At 38.8% G+C, this 24550-nt stretch overlaps 1 protein-coding gene across 4 annotated transcripts in view; it reads right to left on the minus strand.

Annotated features, from left to right (window-relative positions):
- The window catches only part of KIF13B (kinesin family member 13B), a 142528-nt gene that overhangs the window by 24527 nt on the left and 93451 nt on the right, over positions 1 to 24550 (minus strand). For 3 of the 4 annotated variants that reach the window (XM_026715918.2, XM_087929888.1, XM_087929894.1), the window contains 13 exons: positions 21540 to 21697; positions 20746 to 20878; positions 18717 to 18863; positions 17057 to 17086; positions 15391 to 15490; positions 14364 to 14490; positions 11012 to 11067; positions 8648 to 8772; positions 6664 to 6840; positions 3247 to 3339; positions 2164 to 2316; positions 741 to 818; positions 430 to 483 (listed from right to left, as the gene is read on the minus strand). In XM_026715918.2, coding sequence (XP_026571703.1) covers positions 430 to 483; positions 741 to 818; positions 2164 to 2316; positions 3247 to 3339; positions 6664 to 6840; positions 8648 to 8772; positions 11012 to 11067; positions 14364 to 14490; positions 15391 to 15490; positions 17057 to 17086; positions 18717 to 18863; positions 20746 to 20878; positions 21540 to 21697 — 1431 coding nt within the window. The remainder of the gene's footprint in view (positions 1 to 429; positions 484 to 740; positions 819 to 2163; positions 2317 to 3246; positions 3340 to 6663; positions 6841 to 8647; positions 8773 to 11011; positions 11068 to 14363; positions 14491 to 15390; positions 15491 to 17056; positions 17087 to 18716; positions 18864 to 20745; positions 20879 to 21539; positions 21698 to 24550) is intronic. The other variant, XM_087929880.1, reaches the window with a different exon arrangement.

Raw genomic sequence — 24550 nt, forward strand, 5'->3', positions numbered from 1 at the left:
TCTTAACAACCTCTGTGACCACTGAATGACTGCATCTGGAAGTATTGCAATTGCGAAGCATTTCATTTAATAACTATTTTGCTCAACGACCAAGATTCTGGACTCAATTATTGTTGTAAGTTGAGATTATACTACTTGTATAATCTAAATTAATACCACATAACACAATTAATACAATTTTGATTCTTAGTGATTTGGGTATAAAACCATTGACATAAAATAAATTATGTCTTTTAACACTCACATCCCCTATTGGGTCATATATCTTAGTTAAAACAAACACCTCAGCTTAGAACTCATAATAGTTACAAAAATAGGTAAAGCGGTTTTCAAAATCAGTTTTTCCAAATAGTTAAATTCCTATTTTTTCTGAAAAAGTGCAACCTCTTAAACACAATAAAGAAATTCAATAACAAACTGAATGCTTACTTTGTAAGAAGCAAGGCTGTATGATGGATTTAGATCTTGGCGGCTTCCTGATAGCTGAAAGAGTAACAATAAAATCATGACTTTCAAACAGAGCCTTCAGTCTGCAAGACTTAGAGCAGACATGGAGGCCAACAGTACACCAGAAGGTGAAGATACTTCCTATGCCTTCAGTAGGACCCCAATAGGGTGTTACCAGATGAAGAAATGCTCCTCATCTTCCTACAAACTCATCGTGGAGCCACTCTTTTCTTCTCTCCACCCTCTTCCAACTATGTCTTGGAAGGATTTCAGCTCTAGTATTATAGACTCACTCGATTGACATTTGGTGAACTGAGACTCTTCCGATAAAGTTTTCCCTTGCCTGTTAGCTGTTCCTTCACAGCAACCTCCTGCAAGGAAGAAACAGATCATTCTTTCTCTGATATTCATTTACAAGTAAAAGCAAGTTTGAACTGAGTCAAGGGCAAGGAAAGTTAGGCTTCTACTTCTGTAAGAAGCATTGAGAACATTTATGCAACTGAGTGTTACTGGCTTGGAATTATGGAAAATGCAGCCCAATATATCTTACTGGAGACAGCTATGACAAGCACGTAATCAGAGACTGGAACAAACTGTCATATAAACGCAGTCTAAGATTGCATGCAGACCTCCTTGGATAACAACATGAATCCAACTTTGGAATAAGACAACACTGAACCCACCCAAAAAAACAATACACTAATTTTTCCAAAATTAAATTACAGTAATAATCTAGTCATCGTGTTATAATTATAATATAATAATAACATAGTCAGAGAATATTTCCCCTTCCCTACAAATATTGAAAAGGCCCCTCTGCTAGTGGTTAACCCACTTCTGGGTTGAAAGTAATAGAATAAAAGTGGGGCTGAAACCAGTCCCCTAAGGAAGGGGAGAATGCTCCTGTTTCAAAGCTATTACTCTATAAATTTACAAAAACAAAACAAAAACACCCCCCCCCACACACACACACACAATGTAAAAGTGCTTTCTCAACAAAATCCTACCCATCTACTAGCATAATTCTCATTTATTTATTATTGATTAAACTAATAAAAATATTACTTAAACGCAGTCTTATTTTTTTTAGATTATTCTTTGTTTGAATACAGTGAAACTTTATGTATAAACATGATTGCTGCCCGCTATTCTACATTCTTTGGAAATTGCCCTAATGTTGTTCTATTTTATTTGGAAGTGAGATATAACCCAAGTAAAATTAAAAAAAAAATAGTTTGGTTCATCAACATAGGAGACTACTTTAATTTTTAGGCCTTTAACAATAAAGTTAGAGTAGATGTTATAATTCCACATCTTTTTTATTTTATTTTTATTAATTACACATTAGAATATTGGATACAGTGCACATCTTAAAATTGGTGTATGGCTCCAGAAGCATTCAGGATCATACATTTGAAATTCAGCACTTTTTAAAAATAAAACAAACCCTAAAATCGCTGGGATTACAGCTAGAGTTGGAATGTTTAGAACCAACACCCTCTTTTTATGGTCCTTGGTCTGGCAACAGTTTCCTGGGATTTTTAGATGGAACCTGCAGGATAAGCCTTAGGATAGGCAATACCCTATTAGCCTTGCTCATTTATGATGTGGTTTCACACACTTTGTTACTGAAGTCTACCCCAAAAATGACACGGTAGCCTATAGCCTAAGAAAGGTTTCCACACCTTATAGCACTTTCCCTTACAATTAACTAACCTGGCGCAACCGATCAAGAGTAAGGATGTTTTCTACAGCCAACACACTTCTAAGGTATTTTTCTATATGGACTTCTGAAGCAGCAGAAGCTGCGTCTTCAACATTGGCCGCCATTCTTGCTAATGCCTCACGTTCCTCTGCCCCCTGAGCATCCTGAAAGAGAAAACCTCTCAAGTTAGTGAGCCCATTGGCACATAAAAACGTAAAAGAAACATAGGTCACAGGACACTTAATATGCTGATATTTGTGATGGCAAGTTTACAACTAGCGGGGAGCATAAATCCCTTCAAAAGTATAACTGAAGAAATATTCTCTTGTTCTCTCTACTCTGTCTTCTCTCATACACAGACACACTCTGATATACACAAAATTGGCACGTCTCAGGCAGACTAAAGACTGAATTTAAATAAGGTGCTTTTCAATAGTCAATATTCATTCAACTACTGAAAGTTCTTCAGTTTATTTTAAAGTTAAGCAGTTTAAATATAAATGCCTTTGTGCATTTTAAAAAACTTTTTAAAAGTCTAGATGAGGGGTCCCAAACTTGGCAACTTTAAGACTTGTGGACGTCAACTCCCAAAATTGCTGGCTGGCTGGCTATGCTGAGGAATTCTGGGAGTTGAAGTCCACAAGTCTTAAAGTTGCCAAGTTTGGAGACCTCTGGTCTAAATGCAGAAATGGGAGAGTAGACTTCATAGATATTTGAGTAGCAGTCATAACATAGAAAGAAACTGATCTTTTCATTTTTATCTCCAAATAAGTGAAAGCATGTGTGGACAGATAGCATTATGTACTAAGAAACAGAATCTGTAAGATAAGGTGAGATGAGCTGCTAGATACATATTTCTAACATGGCTCATGTTGAACTAGGAATATGGGAGAGGTTTCCTCCTTTGAAACCTCCATGGGAAATTGTCCCAATCAGTTGTAAGCATATGTTAAAAACCCAACATGTGGATTCTCTTAGGGTGTGATTTAGGAAACATATGGTTGTACGCTCTCTAAGATTAGCAAGGGAAACTGGCTTGTATTTGCGTGCGCATATTTAGAAGCAACATTACTTGAGTTACTTGTAATATTCACCTCTGGGATATTTGAAACAATTTCAAAGGTGATTCCACAGCCAGGTACAGAACTCCGGTAAGACATTCTTCTCAGGAAACTCTGAGCAAAACCCTAGAGATGAAAAAGAGATCTTGTTGTTTCATATAAGTCAATACTAAAAACAGATATTTCTCTTTCAGTAAGGTTAAACCAATACTCATATCAGCAGCAGATTATTTAGCATGAAAGAAAAGCAAACAGCAACAGATTAGCCTAAGGAAAGACACAACAGAGCCATTTAATTTTTGGAAACCCTGTTTGTATGGTGGACAATAATACTCCCTTGGCCATCTCCCTGCCATATATATTACAAATGAACAACCTGCTCACTCACTTTTAATAAAGTAACCTCCTTCATACCCAATTAAACATATTACTTTCACGATCATACTACAAAAATCCCCTTATGGGGGTTATTCACACATTGTGAAATGACTCCAGTTTTGGAACCCTTTAATTTTCTTTTCCCCACAGTATGGAAATATTTGGGGATCTGGGTGGAATTCAAGCAGGCTTGTGTTCCATTAAAAAAAGGTAGAGAGGGATCAAACATTGCTCAGGTACCCAGGAAGTAAATACGTGAAATGATCCCAAATTCTTGATGCTTGATGCTTGGATCATAACAGAATGCTGACAAGGTGACCGCTTAATTGTCACGCTGGGTTTTCTTTTTTTTTCTATGCATGTGCATATTTACTTGTGGGCTTGGAATTACTGGTGCTTTGAATTGCCAACAAACCTGATTTCTGAATCCCAGGCCACTGGGATCATTACAAACAATGATTTAAGAGGATCAGTGACATTGTTTATTCTGACAGGAAGGTTCATGAGGTTAAAATCTTGACTCCTGAATTAATGCAGAGATGAGTCATCCAAAGTTGCTAGGTACTTGGAAGGTTATTGATACAGTTTTGTAATACATGCTTGAATTGTGTGTGTATTGACAAAAGACAGAATAGCTAAATAGCCCAGAGAGTTTAGCAAGCTGCATAGAAAATACATTTATAGAGAATTTATGCTAATGGAAGTAATGAGCTACACCAACTGAGCATATTTAGCATTGGCTATCCATGGTCAATGGCAGAGAGCATGCTTTGAAACTTTGATCTCCAACATCTCCAATAAAGTGGCCTCTAGAAGCTGTCCCACATTTGAAATTTTGGAAAACTGCTGCCAGCCAGAGGAAAGATGAGCCCAAAATCTGAAACAATATATGACACCTCTATTAGCCTTATAGCCCTTCTATTATATAAGGAGCCTCTGTGGCGCAGTGGTTAGAGTGCAGTATTGCAAGCTACTTCTGCAGCCAGCTGCCTACAATTTGGCAGTTCAAATCCCACCAAGGTTCAAGGTTGACTCAGCCTTCCATCCTTCCGAGGTGGGTAAAATGAGGATCCAGATTGTTGGGGGCAATATGCTGACTCTGTAAACTGCTTAGAGAGGGCTGTAAAGCGGTATATAACTCTAAGTGCTATTGCTATTGCTATAAGCCGGTGTGTACAAACACATGTGAAACTGTTTTCTGAATTCTTTTCTAGATTAATATCAGATAGTTTATCACATGAATACCTTGCTTAATGCCTAACAAATATAAACTATCTCAAGAAATTTGTTGGGTATCCAATTTTAGTAGCCCAAGGAGAATATCACTGAGCACCCTATAATTACCACCCAATTTCATCTCATTTTCTGAAAAGTTTTTCTCTCACTTGGGTACTCACCAGATTGGGACTCAATCCCAGCCGGCATAGCTATTGCTGAGAATACTGGAAGATGAGGTCCACATACCTGGAGGTTGGAAATGGCTGTCTTATGCCATTATAATTTACGTGCTGCAATAAACCAGCAAGACTAGATCTCCGGAAATGTTTACCCAACCTATATCTCTTGGATTTGTTTAAGCATCATCTTTCTATTGTGGCACCCTCCCTCAAAACTGAGCTGTTGGAGAGCAAGGCAGAAATAAGCGAGGCAGATAAAGCACAAACCAAAGATCTGACAACAACATCAGTAACATTTCAACACACAGCAAAAACAAAGTTTCTATTACAAATGTCACCAAACAATATTGACTCTGTGGGTTGATGAGAGATGGGACAATCTGCTGGCAGCATAGATTTGCTGAAGCGTGTTTTGCTAACATGCAGAAAAGCTCATTAAGGTACAACCTATCAAATACTGCCTATAAAAGTCACTATGAGATGAACTATCTATTTCAGCAGTAAACAATGCTGACAACATGAATGATCCTCAATACTTCAGCTTCTTGCACACACAGAAGCCATACAGAAAAAAATGCTTGTTGCAAAAGTATTATATTACTACCCTCGTGGAACCTCTATGCAGCATTCTAGCAACTGCCATGGAATCAGGAGCAAGGAACAATGAAAGAAAGGAAAAAAAACAGTCAATTAGATAAGGAAATCTGGCTACAAAGAATACCCCAGACTAAAATCTAAAACTACTCAATAGATGGAAAAAATACTGTGAATTCCAATCATACTGAATTCAGCACTTCCACCAAGGTTTGAGTACAAACAACTGGAACCTAACTGATAAATCCCAAAATCTATTTAAGCTTTCACTGAAAATCTTCTGATTAAAGGAAGCTGGGTTTTTTTTTAAACTGAACACACTTTACACATTTAATAATAATTATACTTTTGCCCTAGTACTTTCAGTCTCTATCATGTTGAGATATTTGATGGGATGGCACCCTTCAGAATTTTAAAAGTTATAGCCATGAATCTTAGGTCACCTCTTCACTGCAACAATATGCAACACTATTGACAGTATTGCCCCCAACATCACAAAAACAAACTGAAGGCCTGTGCACATAAAGACATTCTGAAAGTACATCTTAACTGCAGCATAACCATCTTTAAGGATGCAATAAGGGATCCTAACCACTCAACCATACAAAAAAAACCTCTCATTTAAGAGAGACATAAGTTCCTGACCAAAATATTTAAGGTGTTTTGATACCAAAGTTAACATCAGCAGCAAAAAAAGTATAAGAGAATATAAAGTTTTACCAATAGTTTAATCCTGGATAAACATGCCTGGATCCTAAAAGGATGTGAAAATGACCATGAATTTAGATAGCTTTCTAAAAAAAAGAAAATCTGAACAAATGTATGGAACATAGCATTCATTAAAGTCTATTAAGCAATTTCCTCCAGCCTGATGCCTTTTAGATGTATTTACAGTTTCTGGAGTTCTGGCAGACTGGCTAGAGAAGGGGGAACAGGATGGGGAGAAGCCATTACCTTTTATATATTTTAACTTGGGATTTAAATGATCTGTCTGGCTAGTAGCTATTGGAAGACCAAATGGCTGGCTAGATGGATTTTTGGCTTGATCCAGAAAGGTAATAATAAGGTTTTAATAGTGTACCTGTTTGCCATAAACATTGACACAGATCCGCTTACGAAGGACAAGCTGCATTTCTGCTGGATGGCTGAGCTGTACTGCAACTCTCACAATCAGGAAGACTCTCTGTTCAGCCATTGTTCCTCTGCTAAGCTGTGCACAGTTGTGAACTGTGGAATCCCAGGAAGCTTCAGCTTTTACCTGCGAAACCACCCAGAAAAAAATTAAAGACAAACTAAAGCCAGGATGAAATTATAGTATTAGAAGACTTTGCACTCTGCTACTCTTAGTACTCATTCAAACCTCACAGAGTAAAGCTGTGTTTTGTTTTGTTTTGCAAAAAAGAGGACATTCCACATATCTATAACAATTCATTGTGTTTACCCACAGATTGTGTTTATGAAGGGGGAAGTGACGGACTACAATTACCCAACTGGTATCCAAGAAGGAGGGAACACATTCCAAGGAGTAGAGTCACACAAGAGATAGCATACTCCAGAATGGACCGTGAAAAGATGAAGAGATTTAGGATAGTCACTCCCTAGAATCTCATCGGCCACGTCTATTAATTTAGGGTAGAATAGGTTTAATCTGTCAAGATTCTGTCAATATGGGGCAATCAAATAAAGAATTGAAATTTTGCATGACTGTGTTATGTCATTCTTGGACGAGGCCTGACATCCAAATAATGACAAGGGAGTATGCTAAGTTTTGATTTGTTCAAATAAGTTTCGATATTTTCAAAACTAAATCACAAATGGTTAAGTTTTCATTAAATGCTTAAGTCAGGGGTGCCAAAAAGTACACCCAGAAGGCCATATATATTCCCTAGAGAGTATCTGGGCATGGAGGGGTAGGGAGGGGAGTATGTCTCAATCCAGACATTAAGAAAATATAGTCAACAGCAGGTTCCTAGGGTATGTCTAGGAGAATAGCCTTGTAAGCTATAATAATAGAGGTGCTTGATCATTCATTGGCTTCAGTGGCTCTGTTGGCGGTGGCTTCTCTTGTTTAGGAGATCCAAGGATCTAAGGCAGGAATTCAATTTCCATACAGAGGAGGTTCTGTTGATGTATTCTCAGTTATTTGGTCTGAAAGCGCTCAGAAATTGTGCTTAAACTATTCCCCAATATACCAACAATGGATCTACTATTCAGGTGGTAAGGAATGCAAGAATATGTGCTTCTCTAAATCAATAATTCATTTTTTCACTAATGAGATAATAAACCTTCACTGTACATCTAAGCTCACATAATGGAATGCCCCTTCGCAGAGCAACAATATCACCCTATGCACAGAAAATCTACATGTTAAAGGCACTGGCAGGCTCTAACCCTTCTCCTTCACATGCTAGCTTTGGTATGCACTGACTCTTTTTGTTTGGAGGAGCAATTTAAAGAAGAGTTCCCCAACCATTCTGGCTTTACGGACCAGCCTGGGGGTGGGTGTGATTTTGTATGTGTGGTGGGCAAACACACCCATGCATGCAAAGTTCCATTTGCGTGACTGGTGAACAGAAGCACCTGCCTCTTGTGTAAATGGAGAGCGCACATACCCACGCTTACCCTCTGCTTGTGCAGCTCCATTTGCACAAGGAGCAAGCACAAGTGGCCATTGCTTATGCAAATGGAGCACACTTGTCCATGCTTGCCCGCTGCTCACGCAAATGAAATGCGCGCATGCACTTACCAGTCACCTCTGCAGCCTGGTTCTGAAGGGCTCAAGGCCCAATAGTGGGCCACAGTCTGGGGGTTGGGAACCCTTAATTTAAAGTATAAGCTAGGAACCAGTTGACTATCTCAGTAAGAAATAACTACACAAGATATTTGCCCCTTTCCCTTTAACTCTCAGACAATAAATTATAATTTCAAACTCACTCCAAAATACATTAGTAGAGTGGAAGCCATTAAGAACCAAAGGATCATGCCATGATTTCCCAAGGCTGTTGTAACATCTCCCATTAGCAGCAAGAGAGCCTTCCAGCTCCAATGTTTGGGTACTGCCTTACCTCACTCTCGTGGTGCTTTACAATCTGTAACTCAAAGAATTCATCTTCATCTTCAGCAACAAGGGTAGCATCCCAGCCACCAGCTTCTGGCTCATCAAGATTATCCTGAGAGCTGAAGTCATCTGCTATAAGGGGGGATGGGGGCGGGGGGGCACAGAAAGAGAGATTCCGTAAGCAATTGCTGTGCACAATGTAATATTTTTTAGAAAGGTTTGAACACCATGGCTATGCAAGCGGTTTGGGTTCAGTTTCCAAAAGTTGCTTCAAAGCACATAGGAGCTCAAATGTATTATAGGTAGTCCCTGATATATGACCATAATGGAGCCTGCCCATTATGATTATATAGCACGAGCACTTAGACTTATACACCACTTTACAGTACTTTACAGCCCAATCTAAGTGGTTTACAGCATCAGCCTATTGCCCCCAACAATCTGGGTCCTCATCTTACCCACTTCAGAAGGATAGAAGGCTGAGTCAGCCTTGAGCCTGGTGAGATTTGAACTGCCAAATTGCAGGCAGTCGGCAATCAGCAGAAGCAGCCTGCAGTACTGCACTCTAACCACTGCACCACTGTGGTTCTTGTCACAACAAACAGATTTTACATTTTTTGGGGGGTGGATATTAAGCTAATATTGAGTGAACCAATGGCTCACTATGGGCAAGATTTTGCTAAAAACCGGAAGTGCTGTCCCAAAGGGGCTTTCTGTTTTTTCTTTGACGATGTTTCACTTCTCATCTAAGAAGCTTCTTCAGCTCTGACTGGATAGTGGAAAATGGAAGGACCATCCAGTCAGAGCTGAAGAGGCTTCTTCGATGAGAAGCGAAACATCTTCAAAGAAAAAAACAGAAAGTCCAATTGCCTCTTGAAAAAAGCACCTTTGGGACAACCATGTCCTGGATGCCTGAGAATCTCCACAGGCAACCAGAAGTGCTGATTTTCAGCAAAATCCATTGTAATATGTGCTCACATGACCATGAGACTGCTGCTGAGTCCCCAAAGATTGGTCACATGACTGCGGAGGGAGACTGACCATCAGAACTTCAAATCTAGTTTATAAGTCTGCTTTATCTAGTCGGTTGTAACTTCAAATAGTCACTAAGCTTCCTGTTGTAAGTTGAAGTCTATCTGTTTTTTTCTAAAGCTGTTTTTCAACTTCAGCAGTTTTTCAGATTGCTGGCTGGGAAATTCTGGGAGTTGAGCTCTACACATCTGAAAGCTGCCAAGGCTGAGAAGCACTGGTCTAAAGCAACTCCAACATAACCCATAATTGCATAACTGTGTTTATAAAACTCTTAAGTTGCACAGTAAATAACCCTTAGTTCCCGTGGTGAGGATATTTTGTTAGATTAAATCATGCAAGCATCCTACCAGATTAATCTGTTTCAAAGAAATATAAGAAATACCACCACACCATAAATGATCAGGGTATCATTTAAACAATTACTTCAAACAGGATGAATTGGCAACAAATTGGCCATCTGAATTTCAACCTGGCCTCCATTAGTTTGTAAGTTGGACAAACAATCCGATTAACCAAAATGGGACATTTTTAATTTCTTCCTTATCCAATCATAAGGAGATACATGTAAATCTTCCATTGTGAAGTAAGAAATCTGTGTGGCTGCTCCAACAGGATGTTGTTGTCCAGAAGAGGAAGATTTTCATGGTTAGAGAAGTTAAATGGAGGGCTGCAGTCCAGTGGTGGGATTCAATTTTTTTTACTACCAGTTCTGTGTGTGTGGCTTGGTAGGCGTGGCTTGGTGGGCATGGCAGGGGAAGGATACTGCAAAATTCCCATTCCCTCCCCTCTCCTGGGGGAAGGTTACTGCAAAATCCCATTTCCTCCTCACCCCACTAACCTGCTTTCTGGCTCCATTCTCTGTTCTTTGTTGCAGGGCAACAAAAGAAGATCCAGCTGGTACTCAGGAGGCAGAGAATAGATGGGAGCGGGGCTAGTCAGAGGTAGTATTTGCCTGTTCTCCGAACTACTCAAAATTTCCGCTACCGGTTCTCCAGAACTGGTCAGAACCTGCTGAATACCACCTCTGCTGCAGTCCCAACGCATAAACTCAGTGCATTATTTAGACTACATGCCCAGCATCTCTTATAGCCTCCAAGAACTTTTCAAGGTGAAAAAGCAAAGTTGCAATGCACGAAGAAAATGCTCTTGTTTTGGGGAAGGGAAATAAAGGAGAAGAAAAGGAGAAACACATGGTTGATAGGACCTCTTATAACTGCTTACAAGGGTGTTTTTCACTCACCAAGATCTACTCAATATATTCCTTTTGTATCCCCTTTCCTGAAATTACCCTCCCTTCATTAGGCTCTTATCTCATCTTGTTTGCCATAGTGAAACTTACCATTTAAATCAAGGAAAATGACTGGAATGTGTGTCTCCATACCAGGCACAGGTGTCCTAAAAGAAAACAAAAGCCATGGACAACACTGGCATATCAATGCAGGAGAATGTTAATGCAGGACATGTTCCTGGTGATGCACAGCCATTGCATATTACATTCAGTACCCACACAACTCTAGGACAAGGCAATGATAACCTTGATGAGTGTAGCTCTAGTGTAATTTTTTCTCTCTCTTGCAGATGTAAAGGACAATCAGTAATTTTCAGCGCCGGTGTTCAGTCATGGCAGAATTCTCAATAGCAAGCAGACAAATAGGTGTGTCTATCTCAAGGAACTAGATTATTGTAATTTATGTAGTCAACTAAGTGCAAAGGTGCATGTCTGCCAGGGAAGGGAGAGTAAATAACTATGGCTTCTAGTTTTCATGGATAGGCAGAGAAAAGAAGGTTGACCAAGTGATTGACTGAAGGCCCCAAAACAGTTCTTGCCCTTTACAGATTGATCCAGAAGTAATGGCAAGATGTGCCATTTTTTGACAATCATTTCTCCAAGATCCAAAGCATAGCTAAAACAATTGTGGTAGGCATACACAATGTGGGGACATAGAACCATTTTTGGGTCAAGGATGACACCAGAGCTTTGATTAATGTGCCAGTATCACACTCAAATTAGCAGATAGCAGAGGTATCTGCAGATGGATTGGACAATGAAAGTCCCCCCCGCTTTTTATCTCTATGCCACATAAAAAAAGGGAGCAGGGTTTCTATCTGGCAACTGTAGCCACCATCTTGACCAAAAAGGCTGGAAACTAGCACAAAACATTGAAAATTAGTCATGTGATCATAGCATGTGTGCAGTTGTCAGAACCCAGAACCAGATCATATCTAGATTTGGGGGTCCATTGTCACTAAGCAAGAACTACATCTATGTGTAACATGTGAATGATCTTATGTGATACACAATATGTGTCCCCAACCTGTGCGCATGGCCCACTACTGGGCTATGGGCTATTGGCCACCATGCCACAGGAGTAGTTGGCTGGTGCATGTGTGCACAGCTCCACTTGTGCAAGCATTACCGCAAGCACTGCAGCCCCACTCAAGCGAGCAATGGGTATTTGCGCATGCACACACCTGCCCCTCCCACAGAACCATCCCCTCTTTCCCTCTTCCCTCCACTCTGGGTCACCAACCCAAAAAGGTTGAGGAACTCTGATCTCTATCATTTTTTCCATACCAATAATTATATCTCTTGCCCTACACATGAGAAAGAGTGACTCTCCCCAGGGTTTCATCTCTTGTACTGACAAATGACATTTCCTATGCAACTGAAGGGGTCTCTTTGCAGCCATAAGGACTGGAAGCTTTATTTTTAAAAAGATACCCAAATTCTACATTCAGTAAAACCTTCCTATACTTCCATGGGGTGGCAAAGATTCCAGGTGTATTTGATGTACTTTTTCAATATTCTAAAAAGACAATTTTGCAAAATATCTCTGTCTGCTCAGGACTTATGAAATGCTGAATCCAGGTTAATCTTACATGCAATACCACAAGGAAAGAGAAGGCTTTTAAGTGAATGAGCCAGGCAATTGCTATTCATTTTTTCTTTTAAATCAGCTAAAGTGCACTAGCAATAAATATTGATTCAACTCCTACAGAAGATTGTAATTAAACTTTGTTTAAAAATTCCTCTACTTTAAAGAAAGTGCATAGAGACTAAATACTTTTTTTCAAACATCCTCAGGAACTTGCTTTTACATCTCCTATCCTCCTTCAACTCAGGCATTGTTTACAAATCTCACATAGGGATCATTCTAAAGGCTATTTAACTGTCCTGGGGCAGCTTCCAAAATATATATTAGATATTCCTGAGGCACTGGAACTAAAGCTGATTAACTGTGCAAACACCAAGGGCAGCCATATTTTGTGGGAAATTATACAAACCATATCTTATTCAGTTTTACAACTGCACTGTACTACCTTCAGATGTGATGATGGTCCCATATTTGGATGATTTTCAAAGAGGACTGGACAAATTCGGGTGGGGGATAGTCTCTCAGTTACTATGTCTACCTAGTCATTATTCACAGCCAGTAAATTTTAAACACCAGCTTCAAGTAAGTAACAACTCTGCCATGTTTGTGAACTTCCTATGCACAGCTGGTGGGCCACATGTGACCATGAATGTTGGACTAGATGGACTAATATCTTCACGCAATCCATATACATACATTCCTATTTGTAATCCCAGGTAAATAACATTATGCAGAGCACAAAAAAGAAATAAATAGATAAAAGGCCTGACAAACTGTGGCCTGTGGGCCCGATGTATCACACACAGGCCACTCACACCCCAGCTCAGCAAAGGCAAAAAATGTCACGATATATCACAATATGTCACGTAACGTGATCAAGTTTGACACCCGTGATCTCGTTCATTATACCTCTTCAGAGCTTTCTAGCTTATCAGCTATTTCCGAGCACAACTTTTTTAGTTTTCCCTTTACTCTTGAGTCTTTCACTTTTCCTTCACAGATTTGTTTTACAGTATTATCCTCATTCTTTCTGTCTATATATGATCAAATAGCCTCATTGTTATTTCTTTTGTGTTGGTCACTCTCTTCTATATTAGGTCCACATTGAGTTGGCACCTGTTAAATTTTTGATTCTATCTCGTTTTTATATCGCTTCTTTAGAGTCCCATTCCTGCTATATTCAATTTACTTCGCTTTTCCTGACACAATTAACTCTCACTTTTGAATTACAAAATGGACAGACGCTAGCTCCTATATGCAGACATTTCCCCGTCTTTCAACAAGCAATATATTCCTTGCAACAGGCCACATGTTACTCACTAGTCGTCTACCAGCACTTGCACATGTTGTATTTTGGTTCTCAACCAATAACATGGTATCATTTACATCTATGGCACAAACACATTTAGGCCTCCAACCCTCCCTAACTTTAACATCATGATTAACATTCCTTATATATTAACACATTAAACAATTAAGAAAACATCATTCTTTCTCACTTTTACTTCCTGCCCAACTCAAAACATTTACTAGGCATTTCATTAATTCTTATGCATTTTTTACTTCTGCAATTTCCTACTCTTACCACTTTCAAAAGCCATATCTTCTCTTTATTTTTCTACCATCTTCCAGGAGGATAACTGATTTTTTTTTCCTTCTCATCCCATTGGTACAATGCTTACACTTTCTTCTATGGCGACAAACAATATAATAGCACCCTTCTATTTCTTCACCACAGTTCACCACACGCAAACAATAGGAACTCAAGCAATTTGTAAAGCTAGCAGTGTATGGCTTTTTTATTGCAGGCCTTACCACTCAGCAGGTGCTCCAGGGATCCCACTGCCAGCAGATGGCACCATTACAGCATTCCTCTCTTCTGTAAGGGTCAACCTCATCTCTAACAGTTGAGCTTCCCGATCAACATCATCTTCTGATTTGTCTAGGAGAGGTCAAGAAAGTTTCACTTATATACTCAGCAACATCTCCAAAGATGACTTCAATGAATATTGGAAGGGAACTCAGGAAATCATATCAGAAGATGGCAGCATGTAGCTGGCTTTGTTCCTATGGGTTTAGGAGGTTAATACTTGAATGGGAGACCATCAAAAATACCAGAGGTATAGCCTAGATTGGGAAGTCAAAAAATATCCACAAACTATTTATCTACTATTGCCAAGAAAACTACTTAGTTGTACCCAAGTAGTCAACACAATCATATCTGACTTGAGAACTTATTGACTTTTACCAGAGAACACAAAGCCCTATCTTTCACCCTTGCCATAAACAGCAGAACCAAGGTCATATCAACAGACACCTGTTGAAGTTATGCGGGAATGTACATCTGGACTAATTGGCCCATGTGACCCGAGAGACAAAGGGGGCTGGGGAAATCTCATTCTTATAAGTATCCCTAAGCGCAGGAATAATTCAGAGCTAACCTGAACAAAGTGTCAGAGTTCTGATTTCCCGGAGTTCATTACTCGGAATGATGACATAAGGTTTCTTGGGAGGATTTTTTTAAAAATACTCTTCAATAGTTGTTTTAATACTGATTTGTATATTCTTCTGAAATACATACAGGTATAGACAGAAGATGCCATGCCTGGTAGTTCCATTGTGGCCTCTTCTATCCTTATATGCATGTATCCCGCTCTTTCAGTCCTATATCACCTTGTGTTGAGCAGATAGGTTTGGAGTTATTCTATGTACTTATAGGAGACTGAGTGCAAGAATGACTTTCCATGCAGCTGAGGATGCCCTGAACATGTTTCAAGTTTCTTAGCTTCTCAACAACTTTGGCAGCAGTTGCAATGGAAAATAATAAACTACTTATGCTTACCAGGCTTTCCCACAAGTTTCTGCAGTTGTTGATCTAGATACTCTTGGCGTTTTGTAAGAGCATTTAACCATTTCCTGCGCAGCCTTTCTAGATCTCTGTCCTGTGGAGAAATGACATTTAAAAAAATAACAAAACAAAACATTCAGAAGTAACAGTTTGCTTCTGAATGTGGATGTTTGAATCTATGCATGCAAAATGTTTTGAAACTTAGCTCTCAGGACAATTAAACAGCCACTGAAAGTAAAGCCAAAAAAAAAAAAGCAATGTGCTAAAGATACCCTTAGTTGCACTTGTAAGGCCATAGGTAACCAATGCAGCTTGTGCAATAGCAGTGGAACATGAGCGGAATGCCATATGCCTACAACTACTTGTACTGCCTCATTCTGGACCAGCCACAGTTTCCAAGTGTTCTTCAAATGAATTTCAACATGATTTTGTAACCATAGTCCAAGCAACAGATAAGTAGGATACAAATTACTGTGGAGGGTCTCCCAATCCAGGAATGAGTACAATTGATACCCAAGAGGGATTACGGTAATGCAAAGATCTTCCTCACCATGGTGGTTCTTCCAGCATGAACCAGGAGTCTAGAACTCCCAAATTGCTCTTCAGTTCTACTAGGGGTAATGCAACCTGAACTAATTCTAACAACTGAAATCGTCCAAATCCATATCCACTTGTTTTGTATAGTTGAGATTAAGTTTTACTATCTCCCTCCAGACTCCCGCAATCTACTAACACTGAGACAATGCTTGATTGGCCCAGAATTAAGATACACATCAGGGTATCATCAGTGATTTTTTTTGTCCCGTTACCTGTCCCAGCTTCTGCCAACCTAGCAATTCGAACGCATGTAAAAATGCAAGTAGAAAAATAGGGACCACTTTGGTGGGAAGGTAACAGAGTTCCATGCGCCTTTGGAATTTAGTTATGCTGGCCACATGACCACAGAGACATTTTCGGACAGCACTGGCTCTCTGGCTTTGTAACGGAGATGAGCACCGCCCCCTAGAGCCGGAAACGACTAGCACATATGTGCGAGGGGAACCTTTACCATCATCAGTGAACTGATAATATATGTATCTGGATGTCACTGAATGACCTTGCCCAGCAGCTTCATGTTAATGTTAAACAGTAATGAAGAGAATTTAGAGCCCTGCCGGAGGGGGGTCTAGGGCCAGACTGCACTCCCCAATATCTGGAACAGGCCAGTGAAGGAAACTTTATTTTGTGCCATTCCTTCCCAATCCTCTGAGCCAGTTGAGAAGGATACAATGACTGATGGTTTGAAAACTGACCAGAAATCAAGAATCCAACTGACAAGATACATTTTATGTATTTATTAAATTTATAATTATTTATTAAATGTATATGCTTCCTATCTCACTATCCAAAGCTCTATCCCCATCATAAATCTTCCAAAGTAGTCCACAAGTGTAACCAATGCTGTTTCAGTACTATGCCCAGACTTATTTTATTCTTACCATGTTTTTTTAAAATTAAATTAAAATTATCTTATTTGATTAATGACCATAACAATAATAACTTTTGTTTAGAAAATATAATATTGAATCAAGGGTAGAATATAATGTTGATTAGATATTGTTATTTTTCTAGTGAAAAAAGCTAAATAATTCAAAGAAGAAACTAATCACAACATATTTACCTGATAGCTGTCCATGTCATCATCTTCCTCCTATGTAAAGACCATGCAGTCACATAAATTCCAAAATTTTGGCAGCCAAATTTATATTAAACATGTATATATTATGTACAAGGAAAGACTCTCAGTTAATGGGTCCATATGGTAGAGGAACACTCCCATTTATAGTTTATTTTTGAACCAATTGTTATTGGGGGAAAAAGATAGAATAGTGCTGCAATTCTGGGACAAAAATGTTCCAGCAGCTCTTTAAAATAGCTATTAGAGTATGTAAAAAATTATCACAAGTTGTTTCTCTTAAAGTTTAATGAAAAGAAGGATTAGGGGCGACATGATAGCAATGTTCCAATATCTCAGGGGTTGCCACAAAGACAAGAGAGTAATCTATTCTCCAAACCACCTGAGGGCAGGACAAGAAGCAATGGATGGGAACTAATCTAACTAATAAAACTAAGGAGAGAAGCAACCTAGAACTAAGAAGAAATTTCCTGACAGTTAGAACAATTAATCAGTGGAACAAATGCCTCCAGAAGTTGTGAATGCTCCAACATTGGAAGTTTTTAAGAAGAGACTGGATCACCATTTGTCTGAAATGATATAGGGTTTCCTCTCTGAGCAGGGGGGTGGGCTAGAAGATCTCCAAGGTCCCTTCCAACTCTGTTATTCTATTTTAAGCATTATATAGGACTAAATGAAGTATTTTTGTTCAAGTTCTGAATGCTAGCAGGCCTCAAAAATTGTGGCTGGCTGCAGCCTGATGCTTTGTTAAGAATTCTGCCTTCTTGCTCAGGAAAATGATAAGAGGCTAACTTGAGTTATGGAACGCATTGTATGCACCAATAAACCATGAGCACTGATGATGTTACCTAGTTTGGTAGTGAAACGTCTGCACCGAGGACTCTTGCATCCTGTGCAGCCAAGGAGATGGATGGAGGAAATCTCATCTATTTGCCTTCTAGTAAATGGATACTCTGAGTTCGTTTGATGTAGTGCTTAAGACTCTAGAAACCAGAAGGTCCTGCCTTAAGCAAAAAGCCAGCACAGTGACCCTGTCTTAGCTCTAGGAAGGAGGCAATGTCAAATCACTTTTGAAATCTTGCCAAGAAAACCACAGGGACTTGTCCAATGCTGACTCAAAGACACACAAACATATACAAAAAGGATGCTTCATGGCCATAGTGATTGCTTGATCAATGGGAAGTCCTCTGCTCCAGCCAATTGGTAAACACCCAAAACTTGTTCTCTACATTCAAAATACATATACACATGTACATTATTGTCTTTCTGAAAGCAGGTGTAGAGAACACCATTCACTGACAGTGTTAACATTCAACCTCCAGCTTTCAAACAGTACTGCTCCCTGTCTCACACAGATGCATGTGACTCAGCACATATCAAAACTCTAATGAGCTCAAGAAAGTGGGTTCTAATGCACCATTCCATTCTGCATGGCAGTTCTGTAAGTTAAATCGCAGCGGAGATATAGAAATGCAGTAAGCTTATTTGTCTAAATAATTCAGAATGACCCACTCATTCCCGAAGCTGAAGCAGAGAAAAGTTCCCTGCCAATGATTTACAGATGGACATTTTTTTGTGAGTGGATTTGACACATATGCACGAACACACTTAACTGCTTTGGTATGCAGTAATAAGAATCTTCTACCTGATAATTCTCATGACTTTTTGGTGACTTGATATTTCTGATCTGCACACAGCCCACTGCTACAGATACGATGGATTCTTCCACGAGAGGCAATGTTCCTGATTCTTGCACAGATTTCACTTCCACTTGGATTCGGTGTGACTGTCCCTGCACATCCAGAGAAAATATTATAAAAAGTAGTATAGGAAGACCAAGGAGTAAGGGCGACCTCTGCTGGCAAGAAGTGGTCAGGAAGTCTCAGCATCTTGATCGTTCAAATTGATAAATTGATTAATCAAACCATTTGCCCTCTCATTCCAAATTGCTCAGGGGGAGAGAGAACAGCAAATCGAAAACACTGTCTGCATTAAGACTATCATGCTAAGGCAGTTTTATAATCATAAAACACTAAAATCACAAAATTATAAAACTGCCTTAGCATGATAATCAGACAATTACTCTACCATTCTAGCATTCCTTAATTTTGACTAGCATCACTTTCCAAGATCTCCACTAAAGGTCTTTTTTCAACACAGTTATCTGAGTTTGTTGGGGCACCACTGCAACCTAGGCCTTTACTCTATGTAAACTTGGTGGTAAACTGTCGAGCTAAATCCTCGACTAAGAGCTTATCCTAAGTCTGCGAAACAAAACACTCACACACTATTCCTGAAAGCTGAGCATGAAAAACGTTCCATTTACTAGGTGAGTGTTTGCAGTGTGTCGGGACTGCAACTTGCAGAATTGGAATGGGGAGGGACTGCTGCAAGTAGCAGATGCCAAACAACTGGAAGGTTCTAGGATGGGGAAAGCTATACTAGAACTGCTCTGTAACTACTGGTGTAGGCCAGAGGTCTCCAAAGTTGACAACTTTAAGACTCGTGGACTTCAACTCTACAAGTCTTAAAGTTGTCAAGTTTGGGGACCCCTGGTGTAGGCTTTAGAAAGTACAGATAGAGCAATGGTAACATGGTTTGGAGCAACTTGTCTTCTTCGTTCACATATGCTTATTCATTCACGTGCATGTGATTAATGGCAACTGATCAAAGGAATGAATTCTAACATTGGCTGCTTTCACATAATATGCATAACCTAGTAACTGAATTAATTCATCTTCTGTTCATATACTGAAGCAGAAGTATCCAATTGGACTTAACTTGCCCAATGCTAATCTTATTGAAGGTTGATGCTAAGATTTCTATTTTGTGCAAATGCATCTAAAAGCTTAGCTGGTCAGATTCACCTAGGGAGAAGTCTTCTTCAGTCCACAGAGTCTTTTCTATAGAAAACTAACTAAAACCTCAGATGGTAGAAGGGATAGTCATTAATTTAAAATATACGTTAAATTACTTCATTTGCATCCATTACACAAATTAATTGAAGAGATGTTCCCCAAACCCCAAAATCTTCAACATTAGACTGTCTACTATTGACTTCACCCCTTTCCTAAGAGGTCTGTAGGGGGAGTGCATAAACGCACCAAAACGTGCCTACCGTCCCTGTCCTATAGTTTCTTTTTTGTTTCTTTTTTTCTTATATGTATCCATTTCATGTATTTATAACCATGTTTATACTTATACCTGTTATCTAATAATTGTTTGACAAAATAAATAAATAAAATAAATGTAGAACATTAATGCTATAATCATGCAAATTATATAAATTACATACATTTTCTAGTCTTGGAAACAACGTACTTTGTTGCTTGGGACGAGAAGTCCAAATTAAAATGTTCAAAATCCAGTTAAGGGATGTCCAAGGAATTTGAGATTTTTCTACAGTATATCAAGGGGAAGAATTCTGTAATGTGAACAAGCTTGGCCTCCCTTAGAGGTGTTTAGAACAGCAGAGCAAATAATGGGAAGGAAAAATGTGATGCTAAGTAGCCCACTGTATGTTTGTTCATGCTACCACAGGAAGAACTGAGTAGCCTGAACATCATTTGACAAAAGCCAGATTCATAGTGTTTATGTAGTCAGATCAACCACTTCTCTAAAAAGAGAGGCAAAGTAACAACTATTGACATTATTGATGGTCTTTACCATCTTACCTGCTTGAGCTGAAAAATGCCACCTGAATGTACATCCTTTGCTGGAGTTACTTCTACTGGACAGTATTCTCCATTCTCATTGAGTTCCAGAATCTGAACCCATAGCTCCACTTTGCGAGTGACCTCACTCCACCTACCAAGCACAATTTTTAAGACAAATGAAACACTATGCCCTTTGGAAAAGTGTTCAAAGATTTTACTTTGCTTTGGAAACTATACACCAAGAGAAGAGATGTTTGCAAGTATAAGGATGTATGTGTGAAAGAGAGGAAGAGGGAGTGTATATAAGAAAGAAAGAAAGAAAGAAAGAAAGAAAGAAAGAAAGAAAGAAAGGGAGCATATGTGTGCATGCATGTGAAAGAAACACTAAAAAGGGAAATAGTTTCAGTGCAGCTTCACTTCAGTTGGGAAAACACATTTAAGTTTCCCTTGTGGTTATGCCCAAGTTACTTAGAGTATCAAATTTTGCCAACATTGGCATTTACATTTTGAAAAGAGCGACTTATTGAATTGAATTGAAAACTACTCCATTCCTAATATAGTTATAATAGAATCTTGAGATTTTAGAAAGCCAATGATTAAAGAGTAGGGGGAAGAGTTGTGGCAGAATGCAAACAAGAAGGAGAGAAGGTAGTAATGCCTCCACCCCCAGTGGCCTTTGGGAATAGATTGGAAGATCAGAAGAAAGTGCACAATAACTCATATTTTGCTTGTAAATCTTCTCCTCTAACTTCTACACTGTTCTTCCTCACAAATTTTAAATGCGTTCATCAGCTAAGTGCCATCTCTTTTACCTGTCTCGGAGGCTTCTTGTTTTGGCTTGAATTATTCCTAAATCCCACAGTGCTGGGATTTTGCGAGAATCACAGTGCTTGTGCCCGTATACTTCAATAGCTAGGGCACCATCAGAAAGATATTCCATAAAATCTTCAGTGATATTGACAGAGAATTCCTGGTCAGAAAAGGATTAAAATAATAATGCATCGTTCCCTTCCTTCCCAACTATTGCAACATATAGACGCTAAAATAAGGGAGCAAACATGTTAACATACATTAGTCCCAACAGGATACCTGAACTGGAACAGTCAACAGCTGAGATCTGCAACTTTTACAGAAAGCTTAAATCACTATGATAAATGGAGTACCAGAAGGATCCAGAGAGCAATTTAGAAAGCTTTATGCTTGGAATCCTGAAGCAAACCACAGGGGGAAACATAGCAAAATTAATGGATGGAATTTGCTGTCCTACTTTTGGAGATTTATTATTGCTTTTCATTATGATGAATTCATTTCTCTCTTCAATGTGATGTTGCCTGATTGTACAGCTTCGACAGGCAATTAACCAGCAGTCTTTTGGAAAAATTATATATGCATATTGAAAGCTCCAAGTTGTTAGAAAATATATTATCAAGAATAATATACACACACAATATATGTATGTATGTATGTATGTATGTATGTATATGTATTTCTTGATAATATACTTTCTCTTACAATTTGGAGCTTTCAATATGCATAGATACTGTTTTTATCAGTTTCAACTAGTATATCAGCATTGCCCATTTGCAATACAAAGGCAATAATAATGTAGGGTTGCTATGCTGAATTCTTGTTATGATTTGAATAGTATTGAGTTATGAGAAACTCTTTAAAAACATTTCTATCTACTAAATTAGCTTTCCTGAACCTGCTGTCTTCAAGATGGTGTGGTGGAGAATGCAACGTTACACACAGAAAGGGAACCGCCTAAATCACATCAAGAGTCGCTTTCAACAATCTGAATCCGCTGGGTTTTATGATCAGTGCCAGAAGCAGCTGAGATATAGTTGGTCAACATTAAGAACGGGACTACTTGGGTGCTGACATTAATATAAACTGTTTTTAAAGGGATATGAACAGCATTTAAAAAGTGCTGGAAAAAAGGAATTATAATTTGTTTTATAATACTTTGTATTGCTTTTCTATTTTTTTGTTTAACTAAGGGCTTTTTAAAATAAAAAATCAGAATATTTCAAATTTATAAGTCATTGTAAGGATTGATTTCAATTTTAATGGCATGGTATGAATGCTTTAGATCAGGGGTGTCAAACTTGATTTCATTGAGGGCCCATCAGGGTTGTGTTTGACCTCAGTGGAACGGGGGGGGGGCGTGGCTAGGGGGGCCATGGCCAGCTTGACATCACTTGTGTCAACAGCACCTGTGGTGGCTCTAGTGCTCTGCCAGTGAAAACGGGCTCACAGTTTCTGTTTTTGGCTGGGATGGCCTCCTGCAACCTGCTGCCAGCAAAAACGGAGCTCGGGAGGGCTGCACGTGAGCTCCATTTTCGCTGCCAGAGGCATTGTGGGCCGGTCCTTTGCTGTTTCCATGGCAGCCCTTGCGGACCAGTTCTAAGCACCCCATGGGGCAGATCCGGCCTGCAGGCCTTGAGTTTGATACCCCTGCTTTAGACTGTATGAAAGAGGCTTGAAGGACTTGCTTATATTAGAAAACTGTTGTGGAAAAAATGTTTGAAAAAAAAAATGATTGAGATCTGAGGGTTTGAGATAGGCTTTTTCAGAATAGCCTTTTTACTTTTAAGAGTCCCCAGAAGAAAAATGATCCTTGGAAAACACTGTAGCTCAGCAAATAAGACACAGTAAGCCAGATCGACATGTTTCCCAGGGCTAGACGTTTGTTAACTGGGACAATTGTATTACCTTACTGTGCTGTCTTTCCTATTGTTTCTAGTTTGTTCCAAGATGCAATGAAAAATGCTGGTTTTGGTTTCTAAAGCTCTAAACGGTTGGGACTTTCTTATCTGAAGAGTCGCACCCTCTCTCATTTTCTCCCTGGACTTTAGTCTTTTGTAGAATCATAAAATGAAATTCAGAGGGTGTCTACTAAGGAAAACGGCATTTCTTCCAATGCTGAAATCTTGGTTATAAAAAGCTTTTTTCCTATAGAAGCCCAGCCTACTTTATATTCTTTTCAGTGAACAATCATTTTCCCCTTTATTTCAGGCTTATTGAGATTTTTCACATAGAAGTTTTTAAAGAATTTTCACAGCTCTTCAAGAACCTGATAACTTTAAATTTCTAGAGTTTCAAAGTTCTACCTATATATGATAAAAAAATAAGGATATTTTCTGATTTCTGAGTTTTAAAAATTTCTGCCACTAGTTATAGTTTTTTAAAAAAAAATTAATTATTGTTTTAACTCCTAATGGAAGTGATCCAGAGAATTCCAATTATGTGACATCCTAGAAATATTCTAAATAAATAGGTAGAGCATATATATATAACGTTCAGCCTAATAAATGCTAGAAAAAAGAGAGAGATTTGGAGCAATGCCACTTTAAGGCCAGGAATCCTGATATTCAGTCATTAGGTACGTGCTTATTGAAACCATATTTTCAATCCTGGTTACAGGTAAATATAAACAGTACCAATGAAAGAATGTGACATGCAGGAGTACAATTCTTTATGACTGTACATGACAAGATTCATAAGCTAACAGTCGGTTTAGAACTGGCTTATGAATACAATAAATTATTTAGGTGCAAAAAATCGGTATCTTTCATTTGGATGTTATGCTAAGTATCTGGTTTGTTTCTTTCAAAGAATGAGCTGCCAAGCATTCCCATTTTATTACTACTAGCAGAATTTCAAGCTTAAAATGAGACACATACATATCCTATGAAATACCGAGTCAGAATTTTTAAAACCATGATTCGTTGAACAATCCATAATGATTTTTAGGTCAGTCATAGTCTATATTGTAATATGTAATATATATTAACACCATACCTCTGTTCCCCCCTCCCCC

The sequence above is a fragment of the Pseudonaja textilis genome, chromosome 1, assembly GCF_049901715.1.
Source record: "Pseudonaja textilis isolate UNSWEBS1 chromosome 1, rPseTex1.2, whole genome shotgun sequence".
NCBI lineage: Eukaryota > Metazoa > Chordata > Lepidosauria > Squamata > Elapidae > Pseudonaja > Pseudonaja textilis.